The sequence below is a fragment of the Eucalyptus grandis genome, chromosome 1 (assembly GCF_016545825.1).
Source record: "Eucalyptus grandis isolate ANBG69807.140 chromosome 1, ASM1654582v1, whole genome shotgun sequence".
In the NCBI taxonomy this organism is placed as follows: domain Eukaryota; kingdom Viridiplantae; phylum Streptophyta; class Magnoliopsida; order Myrtales; family Myrtaceae; genus Eucalyptus; species Eucalyptus grandis.
The window spans coordinates 7,232,309-7,254,421 of NC_052612.1; the positions used below are offsets into that span (position 1 = coordinate 7,232,309).

Sequence of the window (22,113 nt, forward strand, 5' to 3'; positions counted from 1 at the left end):
TGGCTCGTGCCAAAGAACAAAAGGTGTGAATGACCAAAAAAACCCTCCTATAATCAGTACTCGATTAAATATTGACATAATCACTGGCCACTATGATTCCAAATAGAAAAGGGCGATTCCGTAAAACAACTGTATTGTCAATTGAAACGAACGCCAGATTTTACTCTTTTTTTTTATCATTTTCATAATTGACTTTTCTATTGACCTTACAAATACGAGAGTATGATTGTAATTTTACCTCTCAACTTCTCATATTGCACTTAAGACTCTCAATTGCTCAATCTTGTTTTCTCTCTCAACTTTTTATTTTTCACTTTTATTACCATATGAAACTATATATTGTTGCTAGATATGCCAAACATAGATAACACTAAATTTTGGCGCGCTAGTTCATGACATATTCACGCTCACTCAGTTTCAACATAAAATTAATGAAATTCACCATAGTTGATCGAGCTCATGGGAAAGGCCATACAAGCTCGATTGAAAATATTTAAAAATCAATACTTGCTCAAGTTATCATGCCCTTTTAATCTTAATTTATTCTAAACTCCATCTCTAAGTTGAGCTCAATGATAGCTTGCTTAGTTTTCAATGTAAAGCAATGTCGAGTCAAATTACCCAATTGGCATTAGCTTTGAAAAAGAGATGATCTAGCTACATATTCTAATGTTACTATATTGTTATAAATTCACTTTAATCACCGGCTCTATCTTCGGCATCCCTCTCTATATAACAATTTTAGGCATGGCCAACTTCCCATAGTGTTTGATCAATGGTTACTAGCAATTCTAGCTTTATACAAGTGAGCTATAGCCTGTAATCCAATTTGAGGACGGGTTTTTGGAAATAGCTCATTCACAAAATTGTGACCCTTTGTCTTGGCCATCCTAGCCATTATAGCACTCCACATCATCCTCAACGTTTCTCAACTGATTATCAACAATTTGTTCAAGGTTCCAAATTTAATGATGGCAACTAAGCACATGGGTTGCACCTATTGCAGAACTTTATCCAAACATTTAGGATGCGTTTGGTAACGTTTCGTTCAAAAATTATTCCAGGAATAGAAATAAAAAAAAAAAATGATTTCGTTCTAACAATTTTGAACAAAAGAACACGCCCCAGTAAACTTATTCCCGAAATAGAAAAAAAGAACGAGAACATGTTTGGTAAACTTGTATAATTTTTTTGTTTCTTTTAATTTTTTAATGTTTTTATTTCATTTTCATTTTTTCTTTTTTCTTTTTCCTTCCTTTTGGCTGGTCGCCTACCTTGACCATGGCCGCAAACGAGGGTCGGCGGCCTCGCGAGATCCGGCGAGATCAAGCTCGCCTAGCCACTTGTGAGACTCACGCCTAGCGGTGGCCCGGCGAGGTCGAGCATTGCCAATCCGGGCGAGCTCGACCTCGCCAGATCCGGGCGAGCTCAAGCTCACCCAGCCAAGGTGAGGTCGCGTCGCCAGGGGCTGGCAACACTCGGCCTCGCCAAGAGCTGACGACGCTCCGACAAGGTCGCTGGCCCTCAACGGCGTCAAAAAAAAAAAAAAAAAAAAAAAAAAAAAACAATAAGAGAGAAAAATCATTTCTTGAAAGTGTTCAAAAAATAAGAAACGAGTTTTTTTTTTTTTTTTATTTCTTGTTTCGTTCCAAATTTGTTCTCAAAAGCTAAAAATAGATTTTGAACAAAAATCCAAATAAACGCGTTTTTTTTTTTTGTTCCCGAGAACAAAAAACCAGGAATTGTGTTCATAAACACGGGCCAGGAACACAAACAAACAGGCCCCTAGCAACGTAAGCTAACAATAGCCACGCACCACCTATGCGCGCATGCCCAAAGGCACACACTCTTTTAAGAGGATAGCGGCAAGCCAAACCCTAATTTCTTATTCTATTTTGGAAATTGCTTTCCTAAATATATCTAGTTTTGGAAAATTTCATGTATCATAGTTTATTATTGGTGCCAATTTTATTTAGCGAATTAATATTGTAGCGGGTTAGATATATTTAATCATATCAATATAGTTATTTGTATGCATCATATCAAGCCGTGTGATGCCACGTGTGGATATCTTCTTCTTCTTCTTCTTCTTCAACTATATTTCGTGTTATTCCTCGTATCACTGCTCATTTGTATTTACAGGGTCGCCTCAAGTGTCGCTAGTCTAGCTCATTGAATAGACAACTGCTTTTCCATTTTCATCTTTGAATAGGTTTATGTTGAGTTCATGTTCGTTCGGTGAATGTTCAACCTACATGCTTTTGCTATTTCCATCATTGAATTATGGTCTACAATCACACAGGAAGCAACCCTTTTCGATCTCACACCAAACCTTTTCAGAACGTTATTATTCCATCTAAGCACAACCAAACTAAGACCAAAAACCCACTTCTCACACAAAAATCTGCAGTATATTCAAGTTTCAAACTTGTACAATGTGTGCCTTTGCAGGCTTACTGAGGAGGTAAGCCCCATGTATGTAGTCCTTCGCATACTGCAATAGGGTGCGGAATGTGCCCTCATCATCCACCCCCTTTTCACTTCTTGTTTAGTAAGTTGGCGAGGTTGCGGAGCTCCTCGAACGCTTGCATTGTCTCTGAATCAAATCCGCCTGCAAACTGCATAGGGACAGAAAAGAAACAGACATCATTCTTCTACATCTAATGACTAGTTTACTTATGGTACATGTGATAACAAACTACTGAGGAATTAGTTTTTGGTCGACTTTTCAACGGAAACAGGTAAATTCGTAACTGTTTAGAAACATGATAAATCACAAATGTAAAGCTTGTCATTGGGAGAAAAAAAATGCGGAAGATTTAAGTGATATAAAGCTTATACTTCAGTCGGCAAAAAACCATATCAACATACTAGTTCAGCATACAAATACAAGCATCTGAGACTAGAGCTCTCAATCCATGTATGGGCGCAATCTATGAACACTGATCATCCTTGTACGGTAGATCTATGGACAGTCATCCAATAGTTCATCTCAAAATTAGGCAGTAAGCTACACCCAGTCTAAGTAGCTCCTCATCAGTATCACCTAGTGTAGTCTAGTACACACGGACTTCCTCTCGCACCCCATAATGCAGACCTCAGGATATCATCAATAGAAACCAACCTTATGGTGAGAGAACCCAATAATTTGTCTAGATTGAACCTTATTCAAATCTAGGGGAATTCACACACAAAAAGAATATATACTCTAAGAAACAAGGTCTCTGATTCTCATAGTTCGTGATCTTACCAACAATAACAATTGATACATATTACCCACTAAATGCAACTGGTTCATGAATTCTGTTGTGTCATTGCAGCTATTCAGCAATTGTGATTGAATTCTCAAGTGTCAAGAGTTGCAGCAACAAAGCAATTTAATTTGGACAGGAAGCAATAAATATGCAAACCACAGATGTACTGCAAATTGAAATGTAAATATTTTGGGTAAGGGAACTCATTAATTTGTTAAACCTGATGAATTCTGAAAGCAAATCTCACTCCTTGGAGTAGCATATAGTCCATTGCAGGATCTTTATCAGCTGTAGCCTTAAGCTGAAGTTCCATGGCCACTCTCTTCATGTACTTCTGAGCCAACTTGACCGAGCCAATCTTTATCTACAACATAAAATGGATGGCTCATTCTCCATTAATCATGATATTTTTTGCGTTCGCAGGATGAATAAGGACTTGAGATGTGTAGAAATGCAAGTCTAGAAAGTTGATCACCACTTAAGTTACTGATGCATTGCATCCCCTGATAGGAAGATGCAGATTGCACCTGCTTTATGAGCATGACTCACAACCGATGATGAAAACCAATGTGGCTTTGTTGTGAGGTTCATGAAATAAATTCAACATTTAAGGAAATTGCACCATATCAATTCTCAGCACTATATTCATCTCCAATATCATAAAGACATTTATGAGTTCATCATCCATGCATCTCAAATTGTTTCTGTGAGTTTAACTAAAAATCACGAGATCAATAAATAGATAGTGGGGAAAGTTTTAGAGTCTATCCAATTGATATGTGCTCTACTGACTAAACTGTTGCTGGCTTCCATGTATGGCACCTGATTTTGATTGTGGCACAAATATAAAATGAAAATGAAGCAACTGAAAATTTGAAAAAGAGTCTCATTGAATTATTTCTCAATACACTCATCTTCCTACAGAAAACTGAAAAAAAGCATGTTAAAGTCACAAGTGGTACCTTGGTTATGATTCCATTGTCCAGCATCCAGTCAACTGGAATTTGATATTCCTTGCAATTACGCATCAAAGACTCTCGTGTCCGGAGAAGGTTGTAAATAGTATGCTCCATCCTGGCAGTGGCAAAGCATATATGCAAGCATAACTACATAGGACAACAGTAGGTTCTCCAGAAAAATATTGTTTAAATCATGTATTCATACTTTTCAGACAAATTGACCATTTTCTTCAACGCAACATCACATGGAATCCGCAAGTCATCTTTGTAATAACACACTTCTGACTCCAGCTTCTTGAGATCTCTGTAGCCAAAGGCTGCTTCTCTGAATGTATCAGCTTTCTTCTCGGGCCAATCAAAGTGCTTCAGAACAGCCCTCTCATCAACCTTAAGTGGGTATACAGCAAGAACTATCAGGATCGGTTTACTCATAACCTCATGAGAGCTTATATACTTTACTTCTTAAGCACTTAAAATGCTTGATGTGTGCATTATTTACTTTGCATATAAGAAATCGTTTATTATATATAAAATTTATCAAATCCAACTACATTTTGGCGAGGCGTATTATCTCAAAAGACTAATGCAAAAATGCCAACAAATGTGTCCATGAATCTGACCTAACAGAAAAATATAATAATGAATTATTTTGGTTGACATATCTAGAGTACAATCAACTTACAAGAAAGCAAAGCTCATCATCAAGCCACTTCACAAAGGCCACAACATCTTCAATGTTCTCATAAACTGCATTATTCACCTCTCTTATCAAAGAATTGACAAATTCTCCTTGGGTCTCCACGTCTGCCTTTATCTGAGTATAAGAAGACAACTATTAATTATGCCTGGTATGAACCAAATAATTTCTATATAAGCAATGCTAACCAAAATAAGGCATGATTATGTTTATATTAAAAAAGACTCATGCTGCAACGGAAAGAGGGTTATTTGCTCTTTCATCTCACTTAGACAAAGCTGAAAAGGAATTGCTGTTTAAAAGCTACTTACGGCAAGCAAATGTGAGGAACGGTTTTCGATTTCTCCAATCATGCTGCTGCGGACATTTGCAACATCTGAAGCATCACAGGGTCCTCCGCTCAAAGAATCCTTTCTAGAATCTCTCTTCATTAGTGAATGGTAAAACTCAACTACTTGAGGAGCCCGCTTCACTGCTCCAGAAGTTCTTTTCCCGTATAATTTGGACGGCGGTGGTGGAGGCGGAGGTGGCGGAGGTGCTGGAATTGGGACAGTGGAACCTTTCTTAGATTCAGTATGAAATGTACATGAAGGCCTTGGCGGGGGATTTGGAATACGCAAAGTCCTTTTCTCAACTTCAAAAGGAACCGCTAATTTACTAGTTTCTTGACAGTTTGTATACAACTGGGGTCTTTGCGGGAGACCCCATTCACATATTGTCGGCATAAGTGGCTCCATGCCCTTTTCATTTTCTTTTGAGCACATGAACCCATCAGATTGCCTCCTCTTGTTCAGCACAATATCTTCTGCACTGCATTTTAGCCCACTTATGGAATGCCTCCTAGGGCTTCTTTCTTCTTCCAAGGTAAACCAATTTTCTTGTAAACTGTTATCAGCGCACTCCTGATTTGACAAGTCCTCACTGGTAAGAGGCCATTTCTTCAACTTTTTTATTAGACTCGCCCTTCTGGCATTACTGTACTCTATAGACTCGCTGCTTTGACATGATAATGAGCTAATAGAATCGTTATCTGTTTCACCAGAGTCCGGGCTTGATGCTCTATCAGAATTAATCTCTCCCCCAGTGTTGCGTAGCTCGTTTCGTAGACAGGAATTTACCCATCTCAAATAGGCTAATTCCTCGACTTCATTTAACCGACTCATTTGTAAACCTTCCACTTGTTTACACAGGTCTTCGTTTGTATGTCTAAGTAAAGAAGCCTCTTCTTTAATCTTTGCCACTATGTCACTCTAAATAAACCAACAAGAGGATGAGCACATCACAGGAGTCAAGTAAAAAGAAGAAAAGCTCTGTACTTGTAACAGAAGATAAATAGGGCAAACACAAGCAGAAATGGCAATATAAAAAGATTCTTTTCTTAATTAGAAAAAATTGCAGTCTCCTGTATTTGTCCCAACATTCAACCGAGTTAAGAATATATACAGAGGCCAGAGAAACGGAACATGTTCGGCGTGAGAACTGGGTTCACTTTAGATGTTTGCCTTGGTGATTCGATTGCTTACTTCCTCTATTTAACCACGGAAAATTGAGTTATCTGCAGAACATCTTATTCAGGGGCACTCAAGTAATAGAATAATTCAGCAATTGTGATATCCATTCATAACTTAAAAAACACATCCTCACCAATGTCGAATCAAGAAACCAAAAAGGTTTAATCCATGATAATTACCTCAGAACCCTTAGCAAGAGTAGCCAGCTGAGATTCCACGGTGGAAAGCCTACAAGCAAGATTCCTCTTCTGAAGCTGCAATTCCTTATTCAACCGTCTCAGTTCCAAAACTTCCATTCCCAGATCACGCGAACATGACAAAGTCGCCGAATTCTCACGGTCCTCTCGCCTCAAAGCCTCTTCCACAGGAACCGACGGCAGTTGCCCCGATAAGCTTCCTTTCTCACACTCCAACAACTCAACTCTCCTCCTAAGCTCGTCAATTTCGCTCTTCTTCACCTCTACTTCCCTTTCGAGGTCCAATACCCTCGGGTTCCTCTTACACTCTGTCAGCTCTCCCTGAAGCTTGAACTCCCTTTCCTTGGACTCCTGAAGCAAGCCCCTCAGGTGGTCCAATTCAACGAACAGGTCGCGCGAGCCTTGCCTCCGGTGAGTCTGCTGCAGCTGCGGATAGACCTGAGCCGAATTCGCCGAGCAGGACAAGTCGCCGATCAGAGACCTTTTGACCCGAGAATGCGAGACTGCGCTCTGGTTCTTCTGGTTGGCGACGTCGGAGCCGGAGAGGGGCACTTTCTTCGTATGAACGGTGGTGGTCAAGACCTTGGTTTTCTTGTCAGCAGTGAGGCCTTTCACTATGTGCGAACCCCACGAAGAGGCCGACCGAAGTTTCAAAGAATGGCCGTTTCCCTTGGCATTTTGAGCCCTCGGCATCTGGTTCTGATCGGCATACCGCAGGACCTTCGCGGGGTTCTCCAGTGGGTTCTCCTTCCTCATTGCGTCCGTTGTGATCCCAGAAAGCTCTAAGCTTGGATGAAATTCAAACTAAAGCAGCGAAACCCAAAATAGCAACTCGATAATCTGGAAGCATTAAAAGCCATTCGGAATGAACTCCAACATAAGATCGAGCTGGGTATTCATATCAAGAACGACCAATGAACAAGCTTCGACGGAATCATCAGCTGCGAAAAACTCTGGGCCGGGCGAGAGAAGCGGGGTCTGATCAATGCCCGATGGCCAAGCCCGAACGAGCGGTTCAGCGAGTTTGAGAATGGAGATGAGCTGGTCGTCGTGGTCGCGGATTCATCCCGGAAAAGGGAGGAAAATTTTTGACAGACGGGAGCTGCGATTTCGAGAGGACGATAAGCGAGAAAGGTGGCGACTTTTCCTTTATTGCTGCAGAGCAGTGTGCCGTCTGTCTTTTTGAATTTTCGAATTTGAATGGGAGGGGCTTTGGGCTTCTGGGGCGGACGAGGGGAGGAGCAGCATGCGGAAGCAACGGTCGATTTCCGTGCCCGGGGCCCACACTAGTGCGTGCGCGTGGGTTTTTCGGTTCAGAAGAGCACACTGCCATTATATTCATAGCGTGAATGAATAAGAATTTATTTGAATAATGATACAGAATTTCTCACTTTCGGCAATGGCTAGTGATCGGCAGTGGCAATGGCTGACGGCCAACAACCAGCAACCAACGACAACAATCAGCAGCAGGGAGTGGCGGTAATGGATGGCAAATGGTAGCCGATGACAATGGATGAGTAATCAACTAATAGTAATAACAAATAATGAAAAGAGTTTTTATTTTTCATTTTTGTTCTGGAAATACACAAGTAAAAAAATTTTACTTCTGATTTCTATTCAAAACCTATTTCTAGAGTAAAAATCTATTTCAAAAATAAATAAAAAATGAAATAGTTTTACCAAATGGATTTTTGTTCCAAAAACAAGTGCAAAATAGAAAAATAGATGTGAAACAGGAATAAAATGGTTATCATGCGCACCCTGACTTTCTCTTTTTTATTTATTTATCCTCCTTTTTTTTGGTTAAATATTTATTCTTCATTTGTTTCTAAAAAAATAAAAAAATGGAAAAATATTTTGGGAAAATTTCAATTACGGACTCGAAATGAATCTATTTTCTCAAATAATGACCAAAAGTGAACTTTGTATCATATAAGGACCTAAAGTGGACCCGTTGTTTTAAATAAGAACCCGAAGTGAATTTTGTGTCAAATAATGACCCGAAGTGATCAAGTTAATCTCTATTAAAGACTTTAGTTCGATGGCAAACATTTTCCAGCGATTAAAATATGGGCAATTTTATCAGAAATTTGTGATTGAAAAAAAGGGAAAATTCTAAATTAATTAAGTTTAGGTTATTCATTTAGATGTTTATGTCTTCTCCTTTCTTCTCCCCCGCTGCTCCTCAACAAAATTGCTTCCTGGTTATCATCGCAACTCGATTCTTGTCGCCCCCTCGCCTTGCTCAACTAGTGGAGAATTTGGGTGTCCGCAAACAAACAAAGAAACATCTGGTTTTCTTCTTGTTTTTGAATTCGCGCCTCAATCAGCAAAGAATTTTGGGTCTTCGACTTTGTGGAGGATGGGTACAAGGAATGGGGAGAACTTTGGTCTTTGACTTTGCAAAGGATGGGTACAAAAAATGGGGAAACCGTAGAAAACCTAGGGTTTTTTTTTGTTTCTGTTTTAAGATTTGTTAATTTTCCCTATATTTTTTTTGGACAAAATTGCCCAAACTCCGGTCGTCGGAAATGTCACATGCTTGATAGTCGGTGAATATTTGGCTGACCAATAAGCTTAGGTTCTTATTTGAAATTGATTCAACCACTTCAGGTCCTTATTTGAGACAATGGGTTTACTTTAGATCTCTATTTGATACAAAGTTAATTTCGAGTCATTATTTGAGAAAATTGGTCAACTTCGAGTCCTTATTTGGAATTTTCCCAAATATTTTTTAAATGATCATTTTTATTGCTTGAAATAATTAGTCAACAAAAAATATTTTCATTACTGGCAACAATATATATTTAGACATATTCGTGAGTGATAAAAATATTTTATGTTCATTGATTTTTGTAAGAGACAAAAGTGATTGTTTTTTGAAAAGTATTTTTCAAATCATCTATTTTTTGCGAATTTGTTTGTTTAGAATTAAGTTTAAGCAACGAATAATTTTTTTCCTTTATGTTAAAATCTAAAATATATTAACCAAATTTCAGATAATTATGAAAATTTGTCAATATTCATATATTGTGAAACTTTTGAGTTTTCGGGATTTGAAAAAGGAGTCAAAACAAGTATATTGCAAGATCTTGATTAAGCAAAAAACACAAGGGAACAAACATTGCAAAGTGCCCACGTTAACTTATTCTTTGTGGAAAACATCTGAAATTCATATGAATGTTGTCAGACGTATTTTCCTATAATCTGTTCACTCTTTTCAAATTCAGATATAATTATAAATTTGATGAAAAAAGTGCTTTTGCTTTCTTTATATCTATACTATAAAAAATGAAGTAAAGAGGGCGTCCCTCTTTTATGGGATATCAATCATTTTTTTCCTCTCAAATGTCCTCCTTCCACTTATTTTACAAGTGTTCTATCCTTAGACAAATGCGTAAAATTGTGATGTTATATTATCTCTCACATACTTTACTTTTTATAATTTTGTACTTTTTGTATTAGAACAACCTTCCAAAAATAATAGATTCTTGAAATGATTTTGTCTGTGCATATGTATGTCAGCAATATTCTACTTTTCAATTTGCATTTCTATTAGTTTCTTTGACTCAAATAGTTCTCAATAGGACGATTTTACTTAATTTTTTAAATGTCACAGGCGTTGGGTTGAAATGTCACTTTCTTGGATACACCCAACGCCTGTGACATTTCTTGGATACACTCAACGCCTGTGCAACTTTATGAATACATCTTTAAACAAACAAGCCCGAGGATAGAATTTTGAAAAGCCTTATAAAAGGAAGAGAGAGCACAATCGGAGAGAGCGAGTAATTTCTTTTTAAAAGGTGGGAAAAATTCCCTTTTTGTAATTTTATTTGGGGTCTTCCCATTTACATGACTCTTACCAAGCGAGGCGTGGATTTATCTCTAAAAAATTAATATATATATATATATATACAGAAAATTAATTTTTTTGTTTTCTAAATTCTATTTGTATGATATGACTTATTAAAAATGCTTCCTTACGATTTTCCTTTCTTGTAATTGATATGGAAAAAAAGTCCACTTACGACCTAAAGATGATAAACACAATTACCATAGATTTAATACCACGAAAAAAAATTAGTGCACCTATGATAAATTTATCCAAAACTAATTTTTGACTCACCAAAAACTCCAAACTGGTATGTCTATGATATATATACTTCAAACTAATTTTTAAGTCACCAAAAACCCAAATTGGTACACCTGTAATAATATACCTCAATTTGGTATGGATTTTCACGTGAACTTGCCATGGTAACATCCGGCTTAGCAATTTTATAGAAAAATTTGACGAAAGCTAACTGAAAGTAATAGGTTACAAATGTACCATTTTAGGGTTTTATGCAACTCAAAAATTAGTTTTGAGTAAATTTATCACAAGTTGAAATTTTTGGTAATCCAAAAATTAATTTAAGGTAAATTTGTCACATGTGTATTAGTGTGAGATTTTTCGTGTATTAACCCTCATCTAAATTAATTATGACCAAAGTAGAGATGCCGAATGAAAAACTTGCACAAAATGTACATATTATCGAATCTAGTCTTTCATTCTAAAAGGCGAATCATCGAAACAAACTAAAATGGATTCTACCAAAGACACACACCAAAAAAAAAAAAAAAGTGTGCCTCACACTATTAGATCGAAGATATATTTTCCATGCACGAAGGTCGAGTTTACCTAGAATGCCTGCAAATTGTAATGGCCTGCTATGTGAAGAAGAAGCAATGACAATCCACGTGATCCGATCACTGGTGCCTGGTGGTTTATATGGAATTTAATCTAAACTGTAGAACTCATCGCCCCAGCGATCGTAACTTTGAGATTTCTCAACGGGAGTCATGAAGAAGGGAAGGATTTGAATGGTCAAGATACCTTAGTAAAGAGTTAAACATTAGATGCTGAGCATTTAATCATTTCAACCCCGTTCGTGGAGAAGAGAGATCAGTCAAACACTCATTAATGAAGTCATCAATTGTTCTGACCAAAATCATCAATTGCAAAAACCCACTTCATGGAAGATGGTGAAAATAATAGTAGCAGCAGTAGTAATAATGACAATAATGATGATACAATAATTATTACCATATGAGAGGGTTTTATTCATTAATGACGTGCACTTAATTGAACAACAACAACAATAATAATATACAAGAAGAGGAAAAGAGAAACTACTTTTATGATAACTACTAATTTCTAAACGCCCCACCTCATTAATGTACATAAACCAATTTTATATGCATACGTGTATAAGATACGATCGAGGCTTTGGCAAATTGATTTTTTTTTTTTATAAGTCCTTGAATTAGTGATGTCAATTGTCTGTGATCTACGAATAGGACATGTTAACGTGCAGCATCATCAAGATAGAGAAAATAAAGCTGAAAGATCGGTTTGAAATTTCATTATTTGATACTCGAATATCAAATAATTGAAAAATGGCAAAAAAGTTAGCCGTATCACTTAGAACATGATTACATGATCGGTGCATTTAATAAAAAAAGGAAAACTAAAGGCTTGTAGGGTATAATTGAAAAATATGTGTTGAAAATTTAAGCATTGAATTTTGCACTGTTGACAATCTTAGCACTTGTCTCATAATTGAGGTTACTATGTTAGCCGTCAATTATGAGATGTGCAAAGCACTGCCGACATAGTAGAAATTCTTGCGAGTTTTGCCTCCTTACTGTAGGCACGAGCGTCTATTATACTAGCCTATCCAAAGATATCCACTTTTCCGAAGAAAGTGACGCAGAGTTCATTTCCCTATTGAGGGTTCCATGTTCCTGGGTAAATATTTTTCTTCCCCACGTAGGTTGGATTACCCTCAAATTTTTACATCTCAAAGTTTAGACATAGCAGTTTTAGGACTTACAAAGATCTTTTCTCAGGAGGAAGTTCCTCGGCCACTATATTTTTTCAAGGCATGAGAGCTGCCTTTATCCCATGAGTTTTACACTCGGGGATACCTCCAATGGAGGTTGGGGGTAATTAGTTGACTCACCCCACCATAGTTGAGCCCCATCATTTTGCAATAGGGGCTTACGGGGTCCCCCTTCTCTGGAGGATTCTCCCCTTAATTTCCTTATAGGCCTTTTAGGGACCTGTCTAGGTCTGAACGTGCAATATCATTAAGATATAAACCATCAAGCTGAAAGATTAGTTTGAAATTCATTATTTGGGACTCAAATAACTAATAATTGAAAAATGGCAAATAAGCTAGGCGTACTCTACTTAGAATATGATACAAAGGAAAACTAAAGGCTTGTTTGGTAAAACTAAAAAGTATGCGTTGAAAATTTAACCATTGAATTTTACGGTGTTAACAATCTTAAGTAGAGAAAATAGAAAAAAAAGAAGTTATTTTATGATAACTGAAAATGGTTCATTAAATAATAATATTTTTACCAAATAAATATAATTGACAAGATTCTTATTACCAGTATTTACTTTCTAGTGAACCAATTACGTAAGCCCTCCCTTATTTGAATCTTTAAAATCATTGCTAATGAAGGTTATTAGACAAACTTAATTACATTAAGTGTTGAGTTATTAAGTTTAAGCATTTAATTTGGATTATCAAGCAAGACCTATGTGTCTATTCCAAAAACTAAAACATTAAATATTTAAGTGCAAAAGTAAATTTACTTTAAGGTACTGTCACTTTCAACTTCTAGTCTTTCTCAAGATATACAATATTGAAAATCGAACTACCATCTTTAAGTGTATACATATAGAGTGATTCTTAATTTTTTTTAATTTAGCATTTTTTAAATTTATTACTTTTTTTGGAGGAAATTTTTTAAGAAGAAGTAATAATTATTTCTTTTTATATTACAAACAAGCTCTAATGTACATGGAAAAAGTGCATAAGTTCAATATATTTGATATAGTCTACAGTTCATACGATGATTGTTTGAACTAATTGACAATGATTATAGCTGCTAAAGAATCATGGTATTTATGCCACCATCCATTGTACTGAAAAAGCATTTAAAGTAATATATAGTTTTGAGGCATATTTATGTTTCTAAAAATATTAGGGAAAATTCCAACTAAGGGCCCGAAATGTCATCATTTTCTCAAATAAGGGCTTAGAGCGGATTTTATTTCAAATAAAGGCCCAAAATGGCTATATCAATCTTAAATAATGGTCTAAAGTGATTATGGTTATTTCAAATAAGAGCTTAATCTCACCAATCTGCAAAAAATTCTGGCCAATTAAGGATATTTTTGTCAAAACACAATTTAAATTAAATTAGATTAAAAAATCAAAAAGAAAAAGGAAAACACAACCACCTATGGTTGCCACCCCATCACTGGTGGGGTAGTGGCGATGGCTGACAAGGTTGTCAATGCTTGGGCGAGGGCTAGCAACCCCCATCGACTAGAGGCAAGAGCTTACTAGCCCTTGCTAGATTTGGGCGAAGGTCACCTGCCCTTACATAGTCCTGGTGGCCTTTACCCAATGCCTCTAGACTACTTAAGGGGCCTAAACCGGGGCAAAGGCAGGCGACCCTCGCCTAGATATAGGAGAGTCACCACCCTTTTTCGTCTTTGGCAAGGGCCAGACCCTTGCCTTGTCTCTAGTCAACGAGGGTTGGTAGCTCTCGCCTAGGCACCAGCAACCCCGTCGACCATCGCCACTGCCCCATTGGTGATGGGGTGGTTGGCCGTAGGCATATGTTTTTCCTTCTTCTTTTTTTTAGTTTTTTAATGAAAAATAGAAAAAAGAAAGAAAAATTTTAAAAATTTTGAAAGAAGAAATTCCCTCTTGACAACTGGTGAGTTTAGGCCCTTATTTGAGTACATGAGAGTACTTCGAATCCTTATTTGAAATAATGTCAATTCATGCCTTTGAGAAAATGAGAGTACTTCAAGCCTCTATTTGAAATTTTCCCAAAGTATTATTTCACTGTTTAAGAAATTTGGAACAGAATTATAAAACATATGTGAATCTATATATCAATATTGATTTGTTGTAAAAACTTCAAGCATTTCTTGTGAGAAGAAATAATTTTTTTTTAAAAAGAAGAGAGCAAAATATGAAAAGCAAAAATCATTCTAAACTCCCCTAAGTCTTTATAATATTATTCAAATTTAAAAAAAAAATACTGAAAACATTTTATATATGTATATATATGTGAATCTAGTGCTAAATATGTGTTATGATAGTTCTAGGTTTATAAAACCAGAGTGCAAGAGTTGTAAGATTGTGAAAAATAAAATAAAAAAGAGATGCACTCTATAATGAGAGAAAATAAATACCGACATTGGTTAAAAATGAATGATGAATGTTTTAAAGAAAACAAAGAAAAATGAAAAAGAGACAGACGGAAAAGTTGAAAGATAAAATAATGTATAACTATCGTAATTTTATAAACACATAAAACTTAAAAGGGTAACAAGAAGATAACATATCTTTTGTTACTTTAACATATAGATTGAATGGAAAGATATTATAAAATCCGAGTAATTGTGTTGTAATGAGATCTTGTGAATAATTGAAGGGATCATTTGACTTTGTTATGAAAAGTTGATGGATTAGATTGAACAAACTAAAAGTTGAGAAACTAGATTGCACATTTTGCAATGTATAGGGATGGATTACATATCGAGCAATATTGGACATTTATGATGACTTTCTCCCTTGTTTGATCAAACAAAAAGACTACATTGGACATTTATGAATAGTTTAAGAACCATATTGCACGAATTAAAAATTTGAGGATGCAATTATATATTGAACCAAAGTTTAGGCACTTAGGCTTCTTTTGGTTGGGTTTGGAGAAATGTAAAAGGCTTCAAGTTAAATGGGTTTTTTGAAATGCAAATAATGTTTGGTAAATTGTAATTTAAAAGTACATTGAGAAGCAACTTTGGTTTAAATCGTATTTTGGAAAAAGTTCAATAATTCCGTTGTACATTGAATCAAAGTTTAGAGACTTGGGCTACATTTGGTTGGACTTTTGGAGAAATGTAAAGGGTTTTAGGTAAAATGGTTGTCCGAAATACAAATAGTGTTTGATAAAGTATAATTGAAAAAAAAAGCACAGGAAGCAACTTTAGTTTCAATGGTGCTTGGACAAAGTTAAAGAATGCCATTGTACATTAAACTAAAACTTTGGGACTTAGGCTACATTTAGTTAAGCTTTTTGAGAAATGCAAAGGACTTCAAATTAAAAAGATTTTTCGAAATACAAATAATATTTGGTAAAGCTTAATCTAAATGTGCATTAGGAAGTAACTTTGGCTTAAATAGTGTTTGAAAAAATCACACTTGTAAAGGACTTTCACTCTTTTTTGTTAAATTGAACTTAAACCCTTCACTGAATGTTGGCAAGTTAAATTTGGCATCGATGACAGTTAGCCAAGGTTGCACGACATCCAACAACCTAGAATTGCACAACCTCGACTGACTGCCACAGGAGCAAGATCTAGTTCGTTGGTGGTTAGGATTAGTGTCGCCAGTGATGTCATGCGGGGTAAAAAGTGGTGAGGCCATTTTCAAAATTTTCAAAATTTAATGAGGGCAAAGTTGGAAAAAATCGCCTAAGTATTTCTAAGATGTTAAAGTTCAAAGCTTCTACAGACATGTCTTGGGTTAAAGGATTTTGGAATGCAATGCATTTCCCCAAGACTCTCTTAAAAAATTTGCTAAATGCCTTGACATTTAGCCAAGGGCCATTAAAGGCCGAGGGGCCTTTTACAAAGTGGTTGCCAAACTCATAGGTTGTGATTAGGAATCAAGATAAAATCCAGCTAAATTTTATCATAATTTACGTTTGATGTATGCTTAAGACAGGATGAATTTGAATATGAAGTATATATAATTTGGATAAAATTATTCCATGAGGAAGGTGGGATAAATATGGATAAGATTTTTGATATTCATGATATAAAAGTTATTTTTTTAATAACAAACTTCTTAAATTAACAAAATAAAAATTATATTTCAATATAAATAATATTTTGAATTCTACAATAAGAAAGTCAAAATAATGAAAAATAACAATTTAGTTTTTAATTTAATCTTATTTTTATTTATATATTCAAATTAATCTTACAATATAAATTCAATATATAAATATAGAAATATATTTATATTTATTACATATTTTAGGTATTTTAGTATTTTAGGTATATTAGTACAATTTACTATTTAATTAAATTTTGTTAGAGAATGATGGAAGGGGAAAAAAAGAAATCAAAAAGAAAATAATTAAAAAAGAAAGGAATAATAAAATAAAAAAAGCAAATAAAAAAAAAGTAGGCAAGAGTTGAGTGAGAGCTTTTTATCATCTCTATTTGTTGTTTATACCAAATAATATACATAATATGATGTAAATATATCTGATTTTATTACTTTGATTCACTAAACAATGGATAAAATATAATAAAATACATGGATTTCATATCATATCTTATCCAATCATATCCTGATTAAAAATATGGACAACCAAAAGTTAACATAGTGTTGATATCCGTCTACTCTTAAACCTGATTTAATTTGGATCATCAAGTACCTATGTGTCTAATCCAAAAACTAAACATTAAGTATTTTACTGCAAAATAGATTCATTTTTAGGTGACTTTCACTTTCAACCTTCAGTCTTTCTCAAGATATACAATTTTGAAAATTGAAGTATGTTTCTTTAAGTTCATACATATAGAGTGATTTCTAATTTTTTTTTAAATTATCATTTTTTTCATTTATCAATTTTTAGAGGAAAAGTCATAAGAATAAGTAATAATTATTTCTTTTATATTACAACAAGCTCTAATATACATGCAAAAAGTGCATAAGTTCAATATATTTGATATGGTCTATAATTCAAACGATGGCTTTTTTGAACCAATTGACAATGATTATAGGTCCTAAAGAATCATCGATTTATGCCACAATCAATTGTACTTAAACTATATTTAAACTAATATATAGTTTAAGGCGTATTTATGTTTCTAAAAGTATTATTTTGCTGTTTAAAAAAGTTTGGAATAGAATCATAAAATGTATGTGAATCTATATATCAACATTGATTTGTTGTAAAAACTCCAAGCATTTGTCGTGAGAAGTATTATTTTTATTAAATAAAAAGAGCAAAATGCGAAAAGCAAAAATCATTCTACACCCCTAAATATTTGAAATATTATTCAAATTTCAAAAAATACTGAAAATATGACATGTGTGTTATGATAGCTTTAAAATTTTAGGTTTGTAAAACCAAAGTGCAAGAGTTGTAAGATTGTGAAAAATAATATAAAAAAGATATGCACTCTATAACAAGATACAATAAACACCGGCATTGGTTAAAATGAATGATGATTGTTTTAATGACAGAGAAAAGTGAAAAGAGAGACAGATGAAAAAGTTGAAAGAGAAAATAAAGTAGAACTATTGTAATTTTATAAAGACAAAAAAGCTAAAAAGGTAATAAGAAGATAACATATCTTTTGTTACTTTAGGATATATAGATTGAAATTGAAAGATATTTTATCATTTGAGTGATTATGTAGTTATGAAATCTTGTAAATATTATTGAAGGACTCATTTGACTTTGTTATGGAAAGTTAATAGATTATTGAACAAACTAAAAGTTGAGGGACTAGACTGCGCATTTTGCAATGTATAAGGATAGATTGCATGCCAAGCACTGATGGTGACTTTCCCCCTTGTTTGATCAAATAGAAAGACTATATTAAACAATTATGAATAGTTCAAGAATCACATTATATGAATTAAAAAAGTTCAAGGATATAATTGTACATTAAACCAAAGTTTAGGGACTTAGGCTCTATTTGGCTAGGCTTTTGGAGAAATGCAAAGGACTTCAAGTTAAATAGATTTTTTCAAAATGCAAATATGTTTGGTAAAGTGTAATTTAAAGTACATAAAGAAGCAATTTTGGTTTAAATGGTAGTTGGAAAAAGTTCGAGGATGTCATTGTATATTGAATAAAAGTTTAGAAAAATGTCTTTAGGTTATGTTGGTTGGATTTTTGGAGAAATGTCTTTAGGTTAAATGAATTTTCTAAAATGCAAATAGTATTTGATAAAGTGTAACTAAAAAAAACCATTGGAAGCAACTTTGGCATAAATGGTGCTTAGAAAAAGTTCAAGGATGCCATTGTACATTAAACTAAAAATTAGGGACTTTAGTTGCATTTAGTTAAGCTTTTGGGAAACACGAATGACTTTAGATTAAAAGAGTTTTTCGAAATGCAAATACTGTTTGATAAAGTGTAATCGCAAACTACATTGGGAATCAACTTTGGTTTAAATGGTATTTGGAAAAATCATATTTGTAAATGACTTTTACTATTTTTTGTTAAACTGAACTTAAACCTTTACCGACCAAAAAAAAAAAAAAAAGAACTTAAACCCTTTACTTGATGTCGGTGAGCCAAATCTCGCTCCTATGGTAGTTAGCCAAGGTTGTGCCACTGTAGGAGTGAGATTTGGCTCACTAGTAGTTAGATTTAGCATTGTCGACAACATTGTGTAGGGTGAAAAATGGTGAGGGCATTTTTGAAATTTTGAAAATTTAAAGAGCGCAAAGAAGAAAAAAAAATCTTAGTATCTAGGAAATGCTAAAGTTCAAAGATTCTACATATCTGTCTTGGGTTTAGAGGCTTTAAGGGGATTTGGAATGCAATACATTTTCCCATATCTCTCTAAAATGATTTGCTAAATGCTTTAACATTTAGCCAAGGGCCTTTAAAGGCCCAAAGGCCTTTGGCAAAGTGGCTGCCAAACTCATAGTGTCATTATCCCTCTCCTCTTAAACTTGATTTGAAACAAGTAGTAGAAACCCAACGTGTGGTTTGGCGGACCCAGTAATGCAAGAATGAACGCAGAGAGCCCAATCACATTTCTCTACCTAGTGCCTGGGATGGTCCATCAAGAGGAATTGAATGGGTTAAACTACTGAAAGCCCAATTGCATATTAGCGGACCTTAAGACAAATTGCCAAAAAGACCAAGAAAAGCTTGTCACAAACCCACCAGAGGGCCCGCAAAAGAGTCGTGGAATAATTTCAACCTGACCTATTGAGCTTTGACTTTTTCTTTTTCTTTTTGTCGAAAGTAGATAGTTCATTCGATCATCGAACAAAACAAGTCTTACAAGATAACGATGGAGAAAATTCCGAACATAAAATTTCCAAAAGAGGTCAAGGAGGGGTGGTCAACCAATTTAGAGGAAGTTTGTTGGCACGGTGAGTCCTTGCCAGCCAGTCCGCTGCTCTATTTGCTTCTCGGGGACAATAAACCACCGTAACATTTCTGCACGTTGCTAGTTCTTCTCTGCATTTTTGCACAATTTCTCTTAAGTTCCAAGGGGGCTCAGCCCGGCCCATTACCAGGTCCACAACAGGTAAACAATCACTTTCACAAGTTCACTTAAGCATTTGACTTCGAGTTCCTCCCACGTGCCGCGTTTGAAGCCCTTTCAAGTACAGGATCCCGTGCAACAGAGACTCAGCTTCAGTGTGTTGTGAAGAGGAAACCCTAGAATCGGAGACGAAGCCCTCGATGACTTACCCAGATGAATCACGCACGATTTCGGCAACGGAGTAGATAAAATCGCCTGGAACCCATGACGCATTGACATTCATCTTCATCTCCCTTTGTTCCGGTGGGTTCTAGCAAGCAGGTATACTGCGATTTGGGGGTTTTGAGTTCTGTTTCATCTGCCATCTGCTGAAGGTGATGTGCTATTCATGTGCTAGATCCAATAGATCGGCTGGTTGTGGGCGTTTTGCTCTGAAGATCCAGTTGTTCCAAGCCTTCCAAAGGACCATTCCTGTGAGCTCTCGTGCAGGTAAGTCACTATTAGCATCGAATACTCCCATCTGCCACTGATCAAAGCGCTTTATGTGGCTTGTGGTGTTGACGCCCTTGAATCGTCGGTCCTCCCAGATCTCTTTGGTCCATTTGCACAATAGAAAAAGATGTTATGTGATTTCTATTCTTGAGTAGCATAACGGGCATAACGGGTTGGGTGTTATTTTTCTTTTGTAGAGATTTTCTCTCGTGGGAATGGTATTTTGACAGAGGCTCTAGAGGAAAGTTCGGATTTTCGGGGGTATGGTAAGGCTCTAGATTTGAGTCCATAAAGTTCATGGGGGCTTGAAGGAACAGGATGCCCTGTTTTGGTTTGTGCTTAGAGTTGTTGGGTAAGCTCTGTTGTAGCTGCTCTTTATAGAATACTTCCCTACCCTGTTTCCTGTCCATACTAAAAACTGTCCGACTTAGGGTTCTAACTCAGGGGGATCGCTAAAATCTCATTAGCGATGTTTGCATCAAAAAGATGTTGTATTTTCTGTTGTTCCCAAGCTCTAGAGTTTGCATTGATCAATTCTGACACCAAGATAGGTTCTTGTCGGTTTGCTGGTCCTCCAATAACCCCCTGCTCTAACCACTTGTCTTCCCGAATTTTAATAGATTTTCCATCCCCCACTGACCATTTAATATTTGCTTCTATTGTGTCTCTTCCAAGCAACAGGCTCTGCTAGCCCCATGATGGTCGTTGGCCCTTGCGAGCTGTCCAGAGATCGCCATTTGGGAAGTAGACTCCTTTCAGAACTCTGCTCCATAGGGCTGTTGAAGAATTGGATAATCTCCAGACTTGCTTACCAAGCATTGCACGGTTGAAGGTTAGCAAATCTTTAAACCCCAACCCTCATTCATCCTTTCGAGTTTTTAAAACTTCCCAGTTTTTCCAATGTGTCCCTCGCTAAGAATCTCCTTTCTACCACCAAAATGATGCAATTCTTCTTTCTATTGCTCGACAGATATACATTAGCAGCTTAAAGATGGACATTGCGTAAGTAGGAATGGCCTGCACAACACTTTTAATCAGAATCTCCTTCCCTGCTTTGGTGAGGAGCTTTTCTTTCCAGCCCTCTAACTTTGAATTTACTCTCGCTAATATCCATGCGAACATTTCTTTCTTTGAGTGACCCCATTCCGTTGGAATACCCAGATATTTACCTGTTTTCTCAAATATAGGGACTCTCAACTCATAGGCCATATTTCTTCTTAAAGGTAAGGGTTTGTTGTTGCTAAAAAAAAACCCCTGATTTGTTTAAATTGATAGCTTGCCCCGATGCATAGCAGTACTGGTTAAGTATATGTGCCAAATTTTGACATTCCACAATAATGCCATCCAGAAAAAATATAACATCGTCGACGAAAAGTAAATGAGATAGCGTAGGACATAACTTGTTGAGTTGTATCCCTTTGATGCTGCCTTCTGCAATTGCTTTTTTCATCAGCCAGGTTAAGACATTTGATATTAAGATGAATAAATATGGCGATAGGGGGTCTCCTTGTCTTAGTCCTCTCGAGGGGGAGAAGAATGGTAATCTTCACACTGAATGACACCATTGAAATACACTGCATGATTAGGACACCCACTTTGCACAAAAGCCCATTTTCAACATACAATCCTGTAAAAAAAATCCCATTCAATTCTATCATATGCTTTAT

At 35.7% G+C, this 22,113-nt stretch overlaps 1 protein-coding gene across 1 annotated transcript; it reads right to left on the reverse strand.

The window, feature by feature from the left end:
* Positions 1-2,312: 2,312 nt before the first annotated feature.
* Positions 2,313-7,783, reverse strand: LOC104441233 (protein CHUP1, chloroplastic). The gene is made up of 7 exons (XM_010054270.3): positions 6,601-7,783; positions 5,222-6,160; positions 4,896-5,027; positions 4,419-4,600; positions 4,217-4,328; positions 3,475-3,618; positions 2,313-2,618 (listed from the first exon to the last, which is right to left on the reverse strand). Exons 1-7 carry the CDS (start codon positions 7,372-7,374, stop codon positions 2,538-2,540), a joined length of 2,364 nt encoding a protein of 787 aa, XP_010052572.1. The 5' UTR covers positions 7,375-7,783; the 3' UTR covers positions 2,313-2,537.
* Between the last annotated feature and the right edge of the window lie 14,330 nt (positions 7,784-22,113).

Coding starts and splice junctions, on each gene's coding strand:
- LOC104441233 (XM_010054270.3), bottom strand. CDS start 7,374: ATGAGGAAGGAGAACCCACTGGAGAACCCCGCGAAGGTCCTGCGGTAT. Junction 5,028..5,221: donor GTTCCTCACATTTGCTTGCC/GTAAGTAGCTTT, acceptor TCTTATACTCAG/ATAAAGGCAGACGTGGAGAC. Junction 2,619..3,474: donor TTGCTTTCAGAATTCATCAG/GTTTAACAAATT, acceptor GTCCCTATGCAG/TTTGCAGGCGGATTTGATTC.